The 17346-nt window shown below is 36.9% G+C and overlaps 5 protein-coding genes, 1 long non-coding RNA gene and 1 other non-coding gene across 10 annotated transcripts; 4 read left to right on the forward strand and 3 right to left on the reverse strand.

Moving 5' to 3' along the window:
- Positions 1-806: 806 nt before the first annotated feature.
- Positions 807-2320, reverse strand: LOC110849095. Its single transcript, XM_022096471.2, has 3 exons — positions 1455-2320; positions 1130-1390; positions 807-1066 (listed from the first exon to the last, which is right to left on the reverse strand). Exons 1-3 carry the CDS (start codon positions 1735-1737, stop codon positions 885-887), a joined length of 726 nt encoding a protein of 241 aa, XP_021952163.2. The 5' UTR covers positions 1738-2320; the 3' UTR covers positions 807-884.
- On the forward strand, positions 2127-3346 carry LOC110849272. Its single transcript, XM_035851244.1, has 3 exons — positions 2127-2252; positions 2316-3028; positions 3092-3346. The coding sequence occupies exons 1-3, from the start codon at positions 2188-2190 to the stop codon at positions 3202-3204; spliced, it is 891 nt and encodes a 296-aa protein (XP_035707137.1). The 5' UTR covers positions 2127-2187; the 3' UTR covers positions 3205-3346.
- Positions 3347-4527: 1181 nt separating this feature from the next.
- Positions 4528-4984, forward strand: LOC118435322. 2 transcript variants are annotated; one of them, XR_004834700.1, is made up of 4 exons: positions 4528-4657; positions 4737-4795; positions 4866-4883; positions 4956-4984. It is a non-coding gene; the product is annotated as an uncharacterized LOC118435322 (long non-coding RNA). The 2 variants fall into 2 exon arrangements; XR_004834699.1 differs by having other exon boundaries at positions 4529-4657; positions 4866-4982.
- Positions 4985-5018: 34 nt separating this feature from the next.
- LOC110849096 lies at positions 5019-6202 on the forward strand. Of its 2 annotated transcripts, XR_004834642.1 has the most exons (4): positions 5019-5601; positions 5673-5726; positions 5794-5832; positions 5901-6202. It is a non-coding gene; the product is annotated as an uncharacterized LOC110849096 (transcript). The 2 variants fall into 2 exon arrangements; XR_004834641.1 differs by having other exon boundaries at positions 5020-5726.
- Positions 6037-12600, reverse strand: LOC110848814 (trithorax group protein osa). Of its 2 annotated transcripts, none has more exons than XM_035850938.1 (6): positions 12445-12600; positions 8664-9909; positions 8492-8601; positions 8201-8417; positions 7431-7606; positions 6037-7359 (listed from the first exon to the last, which is right to left on the reverse strand). In XM_035850938.1, exons 2-6 carry the CDS (start codon positions 9889-9891, stop codon positions 6328-6330), a joined length of 2763 nt encoding a protein of 920 aa, XP_035706831.1. In that variant the 5' UTR covers positions 9892-9909; positions 12445-12600; the 3' UTR covers positions 6037-6327. The 2 variants fall into 2 exon arrangements, with proteins under 2 accessions (XP_035706831.1, XP_035706832.1); XM_035850939.1 differs by lacking the exon at positions 12445-12600 and adding an exon at positions 10017-10450.
- A 2270-nt stretch (positions 12601-14870) lies between these two features.
- On the forward strand, positions 14871-15504 carry LOC110849379. The gene is made up of 3 exons (XM_022096785.2): positions 14871-15041; positions 15101-15149; positions 15213-15504. Exons 1-3 carry the CDS (start codon positions 14964-14966, stop codon positions 15410-15412), a joined length of 327 nt encoding a protein of 108 aa, XP_021952477.1. The 5' UTR covers positions 14871-14963; the 3' UTR covers positions 15413-15504.
- Positions 15391-17250, reverse strand: LOC110849098 (CAAX prenyl protease 1 homolog). Its single transcript, XM_035851394.1, has 6 exons — positions 17194-17250; positions 16931-17080; positions 16552-16866; positions 16140-16469; positions 15799-16056; positions 15391-15728 (listed from the first exon to the last, which is right to left on the reverse strand). Exons 1-6 carry the CDS (start codon positions 17248-17250, stop codon positions 15501-15503), a joined length of 1338 nt encoding a protein of 445 aa, XP_035707287.1. The 3' UTR covers positions 15391-15500.
- Between the last annotated feature and the right edge of the window lie 96 nt (positions 17251-17346).

Consider the following 17346-nt stretch of genomic DNA (forward strand, 5'->3'; position numbering starts at 1 on the left):
GCGTATTACTTGTATTAGTGAATAAAAACCTGTTTGACTTGACATTGACATATAGACACAAGAAATGTCACAAGCGAGTTTCAAAATGAGAGGGTGGAGGCATACATACGCCTGTGCGTATAAACTTGCCATTCAAAACTGGCAATTATTGGAAATTCTAAGCAATATATTCCGCGTCTAGCGTAAATTAAGTACCTCACAGTTTAAAGACCTCATCTTCCAGACAGACCATGCATTACATACGCTAAACCAAATTGAAAAATATGCAGCTCGTTAAAGGCAATGACGTTTGCATTCTTACAGATTGCATTATTCGACCGAAAAAAGTTGAAGTTGATTGTTGGCAAGAATCAAGATGAAAATTGAGGCTTATTTTTTGATAATGAAAAGATTCGCAAACGAAGCTCGTAGCAATTTTTTTGTTTCGTTGCAAGTGCAGATTTGCGTACAATAAAAATGCACTTGATTAATAAATCCTTGAATAAAAATAATAGAGCTTCTTGTTCTGGAATATTAAATGTACAAATTATTAAAGAACCCTTCGAGGAAATGACCTCGTGAGTAACTGACCTCTATAATTTGTACATAAACTTGGATTGGCTTGCATTTCATCGTTGCATGCATAGCCAAATGTGCTGCAATTGTAAAAAAATATATAGCATCCGTATCCGTTGATGTTAATTGTAATTGCATTGTAAAATGTAAATGGGGTCTCGGCAACACGTTAGCTTGCGAAAGGTGAAGTACATATAGTGTGCATGGGAATGAGTTGGTCAATCGAGTGTAGAACTATAATAACTAAAGAGTCAATGGACGAATTATGCATGATGCAATCTTGGCACCATTTTATGTATACATACATATATCACAATTTTTACGTCGTCTTAAACGATGGATACCAGAGTGGAGATCATATTTTCGAATGCATCTATTTCCTCCTGGTTGGGCGTATACTTTCTCACGGTCCCGTCATCTAATTTGATGCTACCAGGCTCATACTGCGTTCGGATATCATCCGTTCTTTGCTCAAATGATTTCACTCTAGATTTTAAGTAGCACTGGACGACTGCATGAAAAACATATAACAATTTAAATATCTATTTATATTAATAAATATAATTATGCTCACCACAAAATGAACAAATAACAAGCGCCAGCAACCCCACCGGTGGTCCTAACATCCAAGCTACCGTTATCGCATTGGAAGTCGTTCTTTCGACATAATTCCGCTTTTTAACGTCCAAATAGAGACACTTGAACGAGTTCCAGAACCACGGATCGTCACAGTTTAATCGGATGATGGCATCTTCGTAGGGTTCTTCTGTCGTAGAAATGGGTGGATCTGTGGTCTCTGGCAGTAGTACGATGTTGTCATTTCTGATGGGAATACCTGTGATATAATGGTTACTATTTATAATTGAAATTTAGCTACATTTTAAGCAATGCTTATTCACCTCCTTGTTTCACGTAGTTGCCCTGTTGCTCCAAAACCTTTCTCCAAGTCTGACCCTCCTTGACAAATTCCTGATAAGCCTGATAATCCTCATAATGTTGATTCTCGTTGTTGTAACTTAAATCATCGTCACCATAGGCGGAAGATTTCTCCTGGTCATAATACTCTTGATGATAGTTTGGATTGACGATTACACCAGCATCGTTACTCTGCATATTTATGGGGCTAACACTTGTCAAAATAATTAGGATTACAGCTATGCCATAAGAACAAGGGTGTAGCATATGTCACTCATTGTTTTAATAATGTATGAAGGTATTTAATTTTAGAAATGGAATGTAAAAGAAATTCATGAAATGTAAAATCGCATTTATAATGATGTTACCAATGGCACTTAACTTTAAATAATAAGTCAGATAAGCACGATTGTAAGTTATCTTGATTAGAAGATAAGCACCATTTGTTTAAGTATAGGATCAAATCCTGCACAAAGTTGTAGCGAAGAATTGCATTGTTGAGAAGGGAGGTCATTGACCCTAATTGGTTGATCGTTGGTTTTCAGTCATATTTTAGTGTTGATTTGTATATAGTTCTTTTATTTTATGAGCAATTTCTATTAACCCGTTAAATTTTTGTTAGTGTTGATTTTTTAATTAATTACGAAAATGTACGCAAGTCAGGTTGTTGGAAAGGGAAATAATAAAACAGCATGGTCAATTGTTAGTTCGGAAGAAATGACGAGGCCCAGCCTCCTCGACAGGAATAATAATACTACTGAAACTGCAGTATTTGATTGTTTGTAAGTTAGTAGTTTTGTAGCTTTGTTATTTATAAGTATATATAAATGTCTTGCTTTCACCAGCAAAATTCCTGGAACGCAAAGCTTTCCTCCTCCTCCCACCACATCATCACCTAGTACCGTTGAAAGTGATGTATTTAAGCGTCCGTGGAGCGTCACTAAAAACGGAGTCCCAAATTATCTACGAAACATGTCAAAATCCTGTACATTTGTTTCGTCATCGACGGTAAGCAGAACTTCTGGCAGAAGTACCGTTTCCCGAAGTACTTTACAGTCGATTGTGGCACCAAATCCTTCAAGCGTTACAAGGACAGGAACAAAGAAAAGTGGTGGTGGTAGAACTGCAACGGGTACTCGTCATTCTAGCTCAAAACGACCCACGGCTCATTCCGGTTTTGTCACAAACCCTGAAATCACAAAGAAATACTCAATTACCTCATTGTTGGATATTTTATGCGGTAATGCACCTGCCCCACAAGGAATGTTTACTAAAGAACCAGAAGACGTGCCGGAAATAAGCCCAATACGGTCACGCTTCGGACTTGGAACTACTCAAACAATGCCAGTTGCAAAATCAAATTCAATCCGACAACAAGAATTTCTTGAGGATTTTGATGCAAGCAGCAGTTTTTCAATCAATATTACAGAAGAAAGTGATAATAACAGCCCGCTTGCGGATATTAGCAATAGCAATCAATATTTGCGTCCAAGATCAAGAGGGTCCAATAAACGACCTTTTTTTGTGGATACTCAAGTAGAAGAGCTTGATGGTTTTGGTGAGTATCTTTATTTATTAGTCAAAATATTATTAATTTTTGTCTGAAATATGTATTACGCAGACCTTGTTCCACCGCCGACTAAAACGAGATACTTTGGTAATGAGCAACTGGACGCTTTGTTCCCGGATGAACACGATTTAATTACATCTCAATTTAATGAACCTTTATTTTAACTCGAGTTTACTTTTGTTTAAAAATAGTCATTTAAATTTTTGTAGTCATTTGTTTGAGATTAATTCCCATTGTTTTTCTCCCCTATAATTTATTTCAAGCTGAAAACCTCACTGAAGTTACAATAAATTTATTCTCAATATCAATGTCGCAACTGATATGCAATAGCTCAAAATTAATCTGTCGCAAGTTAAAAATAACCACCACAAATACTTCCTATTCAATACCTTCTTGCGCAAATTTTAATAACGACTAAATTAAACAATCCATCTCGACTTGTATTTAGCTGAAGAATTGGTGTGTGCAAATGCAAATGTATTTATAGACTAAGGTACGCACATGTATGCAGGAAGAAAAAAATGAGATTGGCATTTGTCTCAAATCTGAAAATGAGGAGCGTATGTATTGTACAAACCGGATCGAATTGGATTTGATGTGCTGGTGAGATTGCATGATGATTATTATATCGACTACCAACTACACCACCGGCGTGGACTTTACTGTCATCATCAACTTCATTTCCCTCTATTAGATAATGGTGGTCCGATTGCATTGACTTTTCGTAATTTTTTAGCAATTTAAAATGTCGCTGAAATGCTTCTGAAACTCAAGTGTAAAACTCCTGCAGAGACTGGGTCGGTGGTGTTGCTGTCGTGCTCAAGTCGTCAAAAAAATTAAAGTTACATCACCAATGTTGTTGTTACAAGAATTTGATACACTTCAAACAAAAACATTGTATTCTTACCCCATCGCAAGTTACGATACAGTAAACGGTTTAAAAATGGAGTGCATTGGAAGTTTTGCATAATTTTGTCAACCATACTGTGGCCTTCTTCTTCACGTAACACGCCTAATATCCGTCACCATTATTTCTTCTCAAAAAGAAGGAAGAAGAATAATGTATGCGAATAAATGTACTCAATTTAAAAACGCGACATTTTAAGCCGACATTAAGTCACAATTTTTTACTCGCATTTTGTGTATACATCTACAATTTCGTTCAACTACTGAATTGGAACCATCGACTTGGAGTCATCGCTTGTAATCGATTGGCCTGTCGCAAGTTACATATCGTTGGATGAGGGATTATCAGGTTATGAAATTACACAGCAAATGCTACGGTTCATTGGGCTGGGTAGATTACCCCTCTCATGATGCAAATCTGTCGTACCGAGCGTTGAAAGAGACATTGCATTATCGTTACGTAATTTATAGCAACGCTTAAACTACTCAATGTGCAATGCCGCTGGTAATTTTGTCCTTTTCATTGTTGGCGTATTGTAAGGAGGAAGAGGAATTAGTTCAAAATCAAGTGTCAATGATGTGGAGGTAGTGTTGGCATTTTCCTATTTAAACACAGACCCTCAGACTTTTGAATCAAGTCACTCAAGTGTGGTTCAAGTGTGAACATCTTGCATTCTCTCTGAAAACTGCAACATGGCAAAGTTAGCATTGGTACGTGTTTGGCTAATATTTCCCTGGTTCTAGAAGAGCAAAATGTTTGAAAACTGTTATTTTCTTGTAAAAATTTCAGATTTTGGTGCTACTTGTAGTGGTCTGCTACTGTAGTGTCGTCGAAGCTGGGGGATACGGGTAAGTATTCATGATTTGTTTTAGAGAGTGAAAGTTAAGCTAATAGTGGACAATTTCTTTTAATTTACAGTGGAGGGGGTGGTTATGGGTAAGAATCTTGACATCAGCGCCATAAAGGATCGGGTGAAAGTTATTCCAAATAAAAATATTTAATTTGCAGAGGAGGAGGAGGGTATGGGAAGAAGGGGTATGGGGGAGGAGGGGGTGGGGGCCATAAGAAATATGGCGGCGGTGGTGGCGGTGGTGGATATGGGTAAGTTTTTTTTACGCCAGCGCCATGAAGTATTGGGTGAAAGTTAATTCCCACGTCGGGTGTAAGCAAATTGCCACTTATAATCGCAATGAAGTGGTTTTTTGCAGCTATTTTGACCTGCAAGAAATGCAAGAGGCAAGAAACTCCTTCTCAATGCTATATTCGTAGGGCCCGTCGCTAGACGGCTCAAATTTCTTTCACTTTCTTGCAGTTTTTTGCCCCTCACATTTTTTAAGTTTCTGGCTTTGCAACGCAAGAAAGGAACATTGAAAGTGTATTTATATTTCATTTGTAGAGGCCATAAGAAGGGGTACGGAGGGGGCGGTGGGGGTGGCTACGGGTAAGAATTTTTGACCCCAACGCTGTGAGGTTTCCGGTGAAAGTTTATTCCAATGTATGTTGAATTGCAGAGGGCATAAGAAGGGGTACGGAGGGGGCGGTGGGGGTGGCTACGGGTAAGAATTTTTGACGCCAGCGCGATGAAGTATCGGGTGAAAGTTTATTTCAATGTATATTTATATTTGATTTGCAGCGGTGGGCATAAGAAGGGATAGTAAGTTTTCATGAATCCCAGTTGCTTAGGGTGAAAGTTGTTCCAAAACTTAACAAGTTTTTAATTTGCAGTGGTGGGGGTGGTGGCGGATATGGTGGTGGCGGTGGCGGACATAAAGGATACGGGTATTTTTTTAATTTGGTGTTTATCGTGTGAAAGTTGCGGTGAAAGTTAATTATTTTTTACTTACAGCGGTGGTGGTGGAGGGTACGGAGGCGGTGGGGGTGGCGGGTAAGCTTTCACCTTTCAGAAAATAATTGGATTAAATAATAATGCTTCTATTAACTTTCTCCTTACAGATACCATTAAAGAAGCCAGACTGTGATCATAAACAGTATTTGTACAGTCATCCGAGTATCTCCCCATAGAAGACCTTACTATAATTACTACAAGCGACCAAATTTGTTCACAAATTAGCAAGTATAAAATACATAGTCCCATATATACTTTCCTTTATTAGTCTCTATAGCCATTTCAACAAGGTAAATTTTCTGGTTTACTATTTGAACATGTAATAACTGTACATAAATGCTCAGAAAAAGTGAGCATAGTAAAGCGTTATAAAACCAATAAATAAAAGATACATTTTCTAAATAAATTACATATTTGTAACATTGATTCATTATTAGCTCATACATGACTCGGTTGATTTAATACAAAATAATAAAATTTTCTACTACAAAAAAGCTCACAATTTTACTTCAATCTATCACACATTTAAAAATCCTATTGTCCAGATGCTTCACTTGGTAAGATTGTAGTTGCATTGTCATCATCGGTGGAGGATGCCGTGGTGGTGGTGGTATTATCAGGCGGAAAATCTTCTGGGATGGGGTACTGCCTTTCTCCATACTGGAACTTTGGTGGTTGGAAGAATCCTGCAGGAAGAAAGTGCTCCGGTACGTGTAACTCGTAGTCTTTGAAAATGTAGCCAGCAGGTGGATGGGAAATTAATTCTTCCTTTAAAGGAATTGGCTTTGGTGGTATTTTTACTCTTTGAGTATTACTGGCTTTCACTTTAGTATCTGCTTTCACTATGAGCTCTGCCTCGGTGACATTTAGATGGTTGTCAATATTCCAAAAATTTTGGATAATTTCTCTCGTTCTATTTGCAGCTGGTTCGTAAACTTCCGTATAGTTTTCTGGTAACTCAGTTGTTGTTGAGATTATTATTATCTCCGTTTGGTTGACAGCTACTGAGGGAGTAGAGTTGAAGCGAAGACTTGAAGATGCACTTTGAGGCTCACTTATCGAATTTGACGAATTTTCCGAAAAATTATTACCCGAAGATGTTTTAATAAAAGTGGGTAATGGCACTTTCTCCTCGACTTTCTCTTCGTCTACAATAGCATCCTGCAAAATCTCCGTCTTCGTGTCCAAGTATGGATTTGGCTTATGCTTGTTGGCTTCAATGGCTGATTTTGTGTGTAAATGAGAATGGAAACGGAGCCCAAGTCCGGTAATAAGAGTAGATTCTGTGCTTGGCGAGTGTGTGGTAAAGTCGTCTTCGGGCGGAAATGTGTCGGTGAGAAACTTGTTGTTTTTGTAGATTGAGTCTAAAGTTGGACTGGGGGGTGAGGGGAATTTGTTGTTGTTACTACTTTGTTGATGGGCATTATGGTTCGTGGGTTTTGGGAGAGGTCGACTTGTGGCGATAGTAAAGATGACTGGGCGATATGTCGTTGTCGTAGAAGTTGTCGTCGATTCCGGAAGTTTGCAACAGTGATATGCATTTTTGAAGATGTCCTCTTTGCATTTCTACATTAATTCAATATCAGATTTCCTAAATTTTCTGAAAAGTTGAGCCATGCGAATATTTATGTATGTACCTTTCTAGGCCCGTTCTCATTTTTATTTGGACATCGGTAATGAATAACGCAAACTTCCTCCCCATCGCACGGATGAAACTCATGATTTGCATTATTTGCCTTTTGATTATGTCGTGATACTTTCGACAAACTGGTTGCATTCAGATTTGCAGATTTTTTCTCTCTGTCTCCAAATTCTGATTAGATATGAAAATATTAAAAATTTATGCAGCATTTAAATGTATGGATTAAAAAAACAAGACATGATTTTAGTGGTGAGAAGAATTAGTAAATTTTAATACTTTCTTTTTACAATTTTCTAGGACATTTGAATATTAGTTGGCGTTAATACTGAATGTGTTTATTGGTGTTATCGGCACGTGTTTAATTATTGTTTTGCCAATTAAATTGTTAAAATTACAAGTTTCATGGTTGATTTGTTAATATGTTGGACCACAACCACTCTTAGCACCCCTTGCACCTGCAATATCCAGATATGTTAACAATCGTGTCGTCGTCCATATTTATTTATGCTCCAGTTGAAAATGTCCCCAGAGATGAAATGTCAGTCAGTATTTTAGAATCATTTTTTATTTCGAGTTATGTATTTACAAACGTGTATAGGTTTAAGTGCAGTGAGTTTGTTTATGGTTAGAAAGTGCGTTACAAGTAAATGTTATTAGTATAATCATCAGTTAATATTTTACAGTATTTACAAACGTCTCATTATATGTAAGTCTGATTAAAGATATTCCGATTAATTGTCCCATAATCCGAATTTATTTATTTACCTGAATACGGGTTTCTGAAGCTACTTTGAGGTTGTTGTTGTTGCTGTTGTTGCAAATTGTTTGATTGACCACCATTATTGTGGTGACCCTTGTCCTCGTGATGGTGAGGTTGATATTGTCCACTGCCCCCACCACCATTCATATCTGGCCAGGGATCCTTATAATCTGGATCTCTGCAACAGACGCCATGAATCCCAGTGCTGGGTTCGGAACATTGCTGCATATTTTTTTTATACATTTTTAAGCGGACTACTTTGTAGAAATATTATTCACTCGAATAATCAATCTTACGCTGAGTGCCACACGGTGAGCCTTATCGGCCAAAGAAAGTCGAAGGTTATCTTCAATTACTCCGATAAGGTTACACTTATCATCTTCCACACACAGCATTGCTGCTGGACCTATATAACAACATAATTAATCAGTATACGTTACGTACATAGATTCGCATCGAGCTACTTACATCCTGGGAATGGAGCCTGGTCATCAATCGGCCCAATTACAGGTTGACCTACTGCTGGCTGTTGTTGTTGTGCTTGATAATACTGGTTATTAGGTTGTTGATATTGTCCGTTATTTTGGTATTGTTGTTGAGGTTGCTGTTGTGGGGCAGGTCTGTTATATTGTTGTTGCTGGGGTTGAGATTGGGGTCGATAAGGTTGCGCTGGTCTTTGTGCGCTTTGTGGAAATGATGACGATTGAGGAGATTGGGGTGACTGATATTGAGGTTGGTAGTTTTGATTGCTGGGAGCATTTTGTTGTGGTTGAGTGTCATACGGTTGTGGGGGTGGAGGCTGGTAAAATCCTGGAGGTGGTTGGACTGCAACGTATGGTTGTTGAGGTTGTTGTGGCCTTTGAGTTGGTTGAGGTCGTGGTTGAGCAGGGGAAGGCGGTCGGTAATTTTGTGGTGGTTGTGGTGGGGAATTATAACCTTGATCTGCAGGTTCATATGGTGCTTGTTGGGGTGCTCTTTTGTGACAATCTGCCTTATTTAAAAGTTGACACTCTGGCGCAACAACGGGGGAAGATTGGGGGAAATTGTTGGCAGGTTGTGACAGCGAGTTTGAAGGTGGAGAAGGATTGAATCCACTACTTGACTGAACAGGAACATTTGAGGATGGAGCGGTCCACCCTGATCCAGCAGGTTGTTGTTGTTGTTGAAATTGTTGCTGCTGGGGTCTTTGTGGCTGTTGCTGTGGTCTAAATTGTTGCTGTTGAGGTTTGGATTGTTGATTTTGAAAATTATTAGTTGGAGCTGGTGCATTGTAAGAATTTGGAGCTCGATTCGTCTGAGGAGGACGCGCAGGTGCTTGCGGTTGTTGTGGGGCTGCAGCGGAATTGTCACTTGGCTCTACGCCGGGATGACCTGCCGGTTTTTGGAATGCATTTTGATTCATCCACCAATAATCTTGAGATTGACCTTGGTCTGCGGAAGGTGAACCTTGATGTTGAAGATTATTATCTTGCGGAGGGGCAGGGGCTTCTAAAGGTGCTGCCGGTGGACGAGACGCAGCTGGAGCTTGGGCATACCCTTCAGGGTCAGGATCATACTGAGGAAGGGAGGAAATCAATTGCTGTTGCTGATTGTTTCCACTTGGAGCTGCTGAATCATCCTCAATGTTTCCATATCCTTGAGAATTCACGGATACGAGCAATTGGACGGCAAATATCAATCCAATGTAGCGCCCCATTATTATTGTTCGTTATTTCTGTGAATTAAACGCAAAAATATCAACTGTTATAAACCGAAATATTTACTCACTAAGCCCACCACTTAATTAATCCGTGCAGTAGTGCATGAAAGTCTGTTGCTTACTATTTAATGAAACTATTTAATTTTTTACACAAGATCACAAATTACCCAATCTGTTACAAAAATCCACGCAAAAATTTTCACTTCACCAATGTCAGAGATCATTGCAAACCAATCTAAAAAAAATCGCTTTAACTTAACCCACTCCCACGACGCTACATGTTCACTTGTCACCTAATAATACTTTGAACTCTAAAAGTCAGTAGAAAAGATTGCAAAATAGTAATAATAAACGATGCACTTTATTTGCTCAAAGTTGCAAATGCATAAAATTGCACATTGACTATCATGCAAGAACTGAATGGAAAAGAAATGACTTGGTTTTTTCGAGAGTACGTTGTACTAAACATGAAACTTTACCAATTCCCAATATGGTACTTTAATTCGCACCAAAGTGCAACATACAACAAGACAAACTGGTCAATGCAATCCTTTAACTATTCATTTTATGGAGTCATTTGGATACTTTGTTTCTTGCGTCTGCCGGCCTTAAGAAAAAAAGAGGATGAGACAGTCAGTCAGGAGGATTGTTATATAACTCTTAACATTTATTATTATTGCATACATGCATTGTTTCTGGGAGTTATTTACCTAATTGTTGATGAGGATACGATCTTCTAACGCATTGTCTGACTCTTATTTGTGTGATAAATTAAACGATAATTGCAGCACAAAATGCATAATCCTACATAAAATGTAATGTAATGCAAGACGAAAAATAGCTTGATATTGTTCTACAAACTACTCGTAATTGTTATGTTTGCATATTAATTGTATGTAAAATATGAAACGTTTAGAATTTAGAGTGGTGGAAAGGCAAACATGCATGCATAAATCTTTATAAATAAAATCTATCTGACCAAATTGTTGATTTACTTTATATAATTTTTGCAAGTATTGCAAACATACGTCTAATTAAACAGATATTGCAATCTTAGTTTGATCGACTATGAATGACACACCACGTGACAGAATTGAACTCTTAAATAGTGTGAAACTATCGATAAAAAAATACTGTACATAATTTGGTCATCTCCTCTTCAAAGTCTTTTTTCGAGGTGCGTGCCATTTAATAAGGATCAAAAATTGCGAAAGTCAATTACTTTCAGCTCATCTCATCTCATTCTCGCCCTTGTTGCCCACACAGGCAGAAATAACCAAGAATAATAAACAATCCAATTTAAACTGTAATAAATCACGGAATTGTGTTTTAGACATCTCTACAAACAAGGAAATTATTACTGTAAACTTGAAATCGAAACGAAACAGACCTTGAATTGTGTGTGTATCTATATTTATATTTGTGACCAAGACCAAAATCAAGCCACTTAAAATATATGCGACTCCATCCAAATATGTCGCTTTACCTTCAAGTCAATACCGCTGCTCGAGAAATGATTTTCATGAAGACCACTCGTCTACATTTGTATCTTCTCCAAATAAGTATAACGTACGCAATAACAAGTATATTGATTATTACCAATATTGACTTGATAGTTTATTGATTATGTGCGTATGTAAAATGTATGAAATGGCTCTTCTTTGATCCGGTTTGGTGACCAACTGGATTCCCATTAAACTCATTATGTAAACTAATGTATGCAAAGTAAGTATTGCATTACTGAGGAGGAGGCATCACTTTTAACATTCACCTTCATTTTTGAAATTAAATGCATACATAAATGACCAACCAACTATGATACGTAATGATGATACTATTGTTCACCCCGACCTAATTTTACCCTCTAATTCATAAAAGGATTAAAATATTTTATGTTTTTATTGTTATTTTGTGTAATTGGTGACTTTGCTGTTAAATGGTTGTCGTTCAGTCACCACTTTCCAATAAAGTTATTGCAAAAAGACGAATAAACCATTTTACTTTAGTCTATTAGAGCGATGATTATCGTGTCTTGAGTGAAAAATTGCATTATTTTATGCATCTCCTTACCTGCCTGCCTGCCTACCTACCTGTCTGCTTAATTAAAATTAAAAAGTAGCCGACAGACTGAAGAAAGATGTAATCAGCAGCAGCAGCATCTTCTGCCCCAGTGCATTTTATGGCACGTGATGCTAATATTGATATTGCGATCGATTAATTTATTACTTAATTGTCATCTCCTTCGTCCAACTAAAAGCTGAGTCAAATTTGCTAAAGGACAAAGTTACCACTTTTTTCGCCTTTGAACTTCACTTTAATTTACTACCTGCTACGGCACGACTCATTATAACAAACATTAATTTAAATAACATGTATATTCTGAGTAAATAGCCTTCGTCACAGGAGATGAAGCCTTCTAAACAAATCGATCGTTGGTTGTGTTCGAGTGTCAACGTATTAATTATTTTTAATTAAATAAGTTCTAGTCTATGATGTATGTATGTTATGTTAATTAATTGTTAGTCATTATAAATTATTGCAAAAACTGACCTTTAATTAGTAAAGAAATCCGTCCTTGGACAAATTGGGAAGAATTTTGATGCTTCACGTCCAGCCTCTCAAACAGAAAAGCTAGCGTTTCACAATAAAACGACGCTTTTATAATGCCAGGTTTTTCCAAAGGTTTACCTTACGTCATTTATGGGTGAAAAATGGACTGGTCATCTTCTCACCACCACCAAACACAAGAAGATCATGTCATCATCATCCTGTTCGTACCTTGGCGTGGGTGATGGATGCATATGTAGGTATGTATTTATGCATTTATATGTACATCCCATACCATTACGATACATATACATTAAATATTTATTAAACTATTAATGTCCAGCACTTTTGGGATGAATTATTATGTCCGCTTTAAGCAAAGATTATTTGTTGTGACTCTTGCAAATTATAGCAGCATCAGCCAAATCACTACCTACAGGTCATTCGTCACATCGTCATCGCATTTTTACTAAAACACGAATTCTCTTGTAAATAACAATAATTATCATGGTTAAAATAGGCAGTCAGAGAAGGTTTACGTGGTACTGATGAGAGAGGTACATTAAAATCGTGATATTTTATTTTGAACTTGAAGACGGTGCATCCTGATTCACTTTGCTGATTGCAGTTCACAGGAAGATGAGCATTTTATGTTTTTACAAAGACGTTGTGAGGTTAGGGCTGAAGAATAATGCTGGACGGACAACTCGCTAATTTATGTATGATTGGTTGATTTGCTGGAAATCGTACCGGACTCGGTTTTTTAATTGAAATGCTAAAAAAATATTTCATTAGTGAGCGTTTCGCAAACCGCTGTATAAATATGGGTCTTATGTAAAGATGATGCACTTACTTATGAAACACTTCACAAGTCAACACGGCTTGCAATATTCGTGGAAATGCGAAAAATGTGAAAACTGGAATAATATGCAAACTGGTGAATAACAACATTCATAACTCTTTACGATTTATACGCAAGTCGCAAAAAAAGTGTGGGGCAGTGGTGCGGCGTTGTTGAGTTGGAAAAGGATGATCATGTCTTATGATTAGTCTGTCTGTAGCAAAAACAACTGAAAATTTATCTTCTACGACGTCGTCTTCATATTCTGCAAAAATTCTCGGCCGGCGTGATTTTCTACTTTTAACGGTTGGGTGCACCCTCTCCAGCTCCTCAGCACACCTGCTGTGATAAAACCTTGTCCAGACTTAAACGCTCGTATTTAGCAGTCTAATTCGTTATTTACTTATTAAAAACTTTAATTAAAGGCAATTAGTTTGTAACTAAAGTTGATGCATTGTGAAAATCACGTTCAATTCTAAATGGGGTCACGTTTTTGTATCGTCATAATAATTTGATCGATAATTAGGCCAAAAATAGACAAAAAATTTTTTGATCAGTTTACAAAGTAATTTTTAGAATTCAGAAATGACAGTTTGTTGCAGATGAAGTCTATTTTTTGTTTACATATTCCTCTTGCTCATCTTCATGAGGGTCATAATAAATCACATTTATCTTCATGTATTCATGCATAATGTGAAATGAAATTAATGACATCACTTAAGCCAGAGAAACAATGGGTTTCTGGACGAACAGGCATACGGATGTCACGACTTTTGTGGGTAATGGTTTTTTCCAGACAGTTTTTAGTAGATGAAATGATTCGCCGAATTTTTGGCGTATGTGTATGTACCTTAAAATGTTGAGCTATTTATACAGCTTTTTTGCCAATTATTAAGTCATTAATTCATAGAAGCAAGCATGTATGTAATTTTGAGACAATAATTTTAATACAAGAGTGAAATTCCGGATTCTGTAAAGCATTCACGGTCACTGTGTTAAAGCAATAGATTACAATATCCATGAGTGGAATTTTCACTAAATATGCTATATGAATATACATAGTTTTTAACACCTACTGTATATCAGTAGGGTTACAGTCCAAAAACTTGGTAAGCCCGAGCCAGTCATTCTTTTTGTCGCTTACTTAATTTCGAAAATTATGAGAGTACCAATTTCTGTGAGAATATCAATTGTTTATCTCGTTTATGCTACACACCCATAACGAATTTCAAGACGTTTGGACCCAAAATGAAGCAAAATCACGTTTTTTAACAAAGTAGACGATTAAACATACAAAGGAGAAATCTGAGACTCTATAAACTACAATATCCAAGCTCATTTTATAAAATCCAGAATTGAAACTCCATTCGTACAGGTATCCGTATTTGCTTAATGTGGATATCCTGAGTTACCACGAGCAGAAAAATTTCTCTATTCCTTTATTTAATAAGCATTTGGTCTGTTTAACCCAAATGAATTTATTAATCTCATTATTATCGATCGTCATTACCAGACAGACTGTCACTGTATTTTACCATAATGTAATCCATTTAATACTTCTTTGCCAGAGAGAAAATGAATAAAAATGAGACAAAATGTGATCAATATAGAAGACCACCATTAGATTTACAGTCGTGTCCGTTTGTACATACATGCAGTATCAACATCAACGTTATCAATTATGGCATTTCTTGCACACAATTTTCTTGCATTGACCATATTAATAATTGTACCAGCCATACGGAGCGATTCAAATCTGGTATTATCTAAATTTTTCTTATTTTGTAAAGTGTACATAAATTTAATCTTTATGATTAGGTGACAGTGACTGAATCAAAGCCCACAAACGGAACTGAAGACTCAATAAGTGAGCTTATCTTTCTGATTAATACTTAATCAGAAAATAAAATAATTCAATCGTTTCCACCAGGCCTGGAAGATAGGGTGGAAAATCTCTCATTTAACCTTCGCTTCATGGAGGAAGTGCTGATGAAATGGAAGACAAATTTCAAACTTATTGATGAGCGATTCTCCAACCTGGAGAAACAAGTAGCGGATCTGATTTCTGAGAAAAAGTCCACAACAACGACAACCACGACAAACTCCCCAAGACAAATTGCAGAGCCCTAATTATAGTCAAAGTGAAGTCTTACTATAATCATGGTAATTTAGAATTAGCAATACTGGCGCATTTTATTAAATCTGTATACTCAATAATTTAATTGGAAATCATGCATTTCCGAATATTCCTCATTCTCGTTATCATTGATGGATGTGTACAATTTATCACTGTGTAAAAGGCATCGTCAACTGGAAAAATATAGTTGTCCATTGTGAGTTTCACGAGAGCACTTTCCAACGTGTGACCATAACCAAGACGAACGGCATACTTGTCAGCTTGAGTTTCCGTATACCGTTGAAAAATGGCGAAAAGAAAGTCCAGAAACTGAAATGGAAATAAATTTAGTGTAGCCATTTACATATTATCAATTTTTCTCACTTGTGATTACACATACCTTTGAAGTGTATTGAACCACAAACAAATCAGCCGCAATGAGACCAGGAATGAGGTAACTGTTGTTGCCATATGTAGAAATTCCGATAACGTTGTAAAATACAGAGTATTGGATAAGCCACATGGTTAGCAGGTAAGAAAGCAGTGTTTTGAGCTGAAGATAAGTGACCCCCCAAAACCCATGAGATAAGTGATAGTGCCCCAATTCGTGTGCAATGACTGCTTCAACTTGCGGGTCTGATAACCCTTTTCCTTGTATCTGCAGATGAACAATTTACACACAAACTATTCACATTTTTACTTCTCAACATCCAGTTTGTTTAGGTAAAAAGGGTTGTGTACATGTAATGTTTCTGGATTTGAGGTGTCCTTAAATTCAATTAGTGACTCAAAAATAATGAGTCGTTGAAAATTCAAAAACTTGAGGTGGAAGGCGTTCGGATGATTCTTCGCTTTAGTCGAGTGCAACACAAAAATGCAATCCTTTGGAAAGTTGACCTTGTCTGCCAAACTGTCAATTCGTGTCTTTAACCCCCCTTCCGGAAGTGGCTGGACCTGCTTTGAATTCGCCAAGATTACAACGACGATCAGCGTGGGAAACAGCAACCAGTACGAGAAGCCCATTAAGGATAAAACTGTCCATGATTTGTCTTCAATCAATTTAGACAGTTTCTGATCAGGATAATTGATCAATTAATTAAATAACTTGGTTTAAATATCGAAATGCTAAAATTTTCAGTATTTCAATAATTACCTGCAACCCCCATGAAAATGCCGTCAAATAAACCGGCCACAAAATAACTTTCAGAATAGAAACTTTGATAAAGCTCTTCGTTAATTTTTTCCGACTGGCTCGAGAAAATCCAAAGTATTTTTCAATTTCAAATTCTTCCAGTTCTGGCAAATATAAGATAACTCTTTCCAGAATTGTGTAACACAGGGTAAAGAAAAAGATGCCAAGCCATGGCCAGGACGTTGACTTTTTAAGGGGTAGATACGGTTTAATTAGAGCAACTGTTCTTTCAGAATAATCCCATAAAACGCCGATTCCGTTGGTTAAGATCACACACTGGGAAATCAAGTTATAAAATAGTTTTGTATATGCACCTTATAAATACGTAAATAATTCTCACTGTCAAGATAACTCCTTCAACTATGGTTTTCTTATTTCGAAAAGTTAATGTTTGATAAGCGTAGAGACGAGCCAGACCGAAAGCTTCTGGATGATAACTAGTCCCTTGAAGCTCATCGGGGACATGGTGCTGTTGTTCCATTTTGTTTAGCTGTGAAATTATGATTAGCTTATGATTAATTTTTAACTTGAGAAAGTGATAATAAAATAACCCACATTTTTGTAATTTGACCACACAATGGCCCCGAGATGAATCCATATTACGGATAAAATGCCGTACGTGAAGATTTGTACCATCAGGTCATTCTCAGGAATGTGCATTATGATTGGTAATTTAAAAAGTACTACTGATTTAATAATAGCTATTTTCGAGTTGGGTTTCTACTCGTAATAATTCGGTAATGTTGATCAGAACTT

The sequence above is a fragment of the Folsomia candida genome, unplaced genomic scaffold (assembly GCF_002217175.1).
Source record: "Folsomia candida strain VU population unplaced genomic scaffold, ASM221717v1 Fcan01_Sc004, whole genome shotgun sequence".
NCBI lineage: Eukaryota > Metazoa > Arthropoda > Collembola > Entomobryomorpha > Isotomidae > Folsomia > Folsomia candida.

Coding starts and splice junctions, on each gene's coding strand:
- LOC110849272 (XM_035851244.1), top strand. CDS start 2,188: ATGACGAGGCCCAGCCTCCTCGACAGGAATAATAATACTACTGAAACT. Junction 2,253..2,315: donor ACTGCAGTATTTGATTGTTT/GTAAGTTAGTAG, acceptor TGCTTTCACCAG/CAAAATTCCTGGAACGCAAA. Junction 3,029..3,091: donor AGAAGAGCTTGATGGTTTTG/GTGAGTATCTTT, acceptor TGTATTACGCAG/ACCTTGTTCCACCGCCGACT.
- LOC110848814 (XM_035850938.1), bottom strand. CDS start 9,891: ATGGGGCGCTACATTGGATTGATATTTGCCGTCCAATTGCTCGTATCC. Junction 8,418..8,491: donor CTCACCGTGTGGCACTCAGC/GTAAGATTGATT, acceptor AAAAATATGCAG/CAATGTTCCGAACCCAGCAC. Junction 7,607..8,200: donor CTTCAGAAACCCGTATTCAG/GTAAATAAATAA, acceptor ATATCTAATCAG/AATTTGGAGACAGAGAGAAA.
- LOC110849095 (XM_022096471.2), bottom strand. CDS start 1,737: ATGCTACACCCTTGTTCTTATGGCATAGCTGTAATCCTAATTATTTTG. Junction 1,391..1,454: donor CAACTACGTGAAACAAGGAG/GTGAATAAGCAT, acceptor ATTATATCACAG/GTATTCCCATCAGAAATGAC. Junction 1,067..1,129: donor TGTTATTTGTTCATTTTGTG/GTGAGCATAATT, acceptor TTTTTCATGCAG/TCGTCCAGTGCTACTTAAAA.
- LOC110849379 (XM_022096785.2), top strand. CDS start 14,964: ATGGCATTTCTTGCACACAATTTTCTTGCATTGACCATATTAATAATT. Junction 15,042..15,100: donor TACGGAGCGATTCAAATCTG/GTATTATCTAAA, acceptor CTTTATGATTAG/GTGACAGTGACTGAATCAAA. Junction 15,150..15,212: donor CGGAACTGAAGACTCAATAA/GTGAGCTTATCT, acceptor CGTTTCCACCAG/GCCTGGAAGATAGGGTGGAA.
- LOC110849098 (XM_035851394.1), bottom strand. CDS start 17,250: ATGCACATTCCTGAGAATGACCTGATGGTACAAATCTTCACGTACGGC. Junction 16,867..16,930: donor TTGAAGGAGTTATCTTGACA/GTGAGAATTATT, acceptor TTGATTTCCCAG/TGTGTGATCTTAACCAACGG. Junction 15,729..15,798: donor TGGTTCAATACACTTCAAAG/GTATGTGTAATC, acceptor TTTCCATTTCAG/TTTCTGGACTTTCTTTTCGC.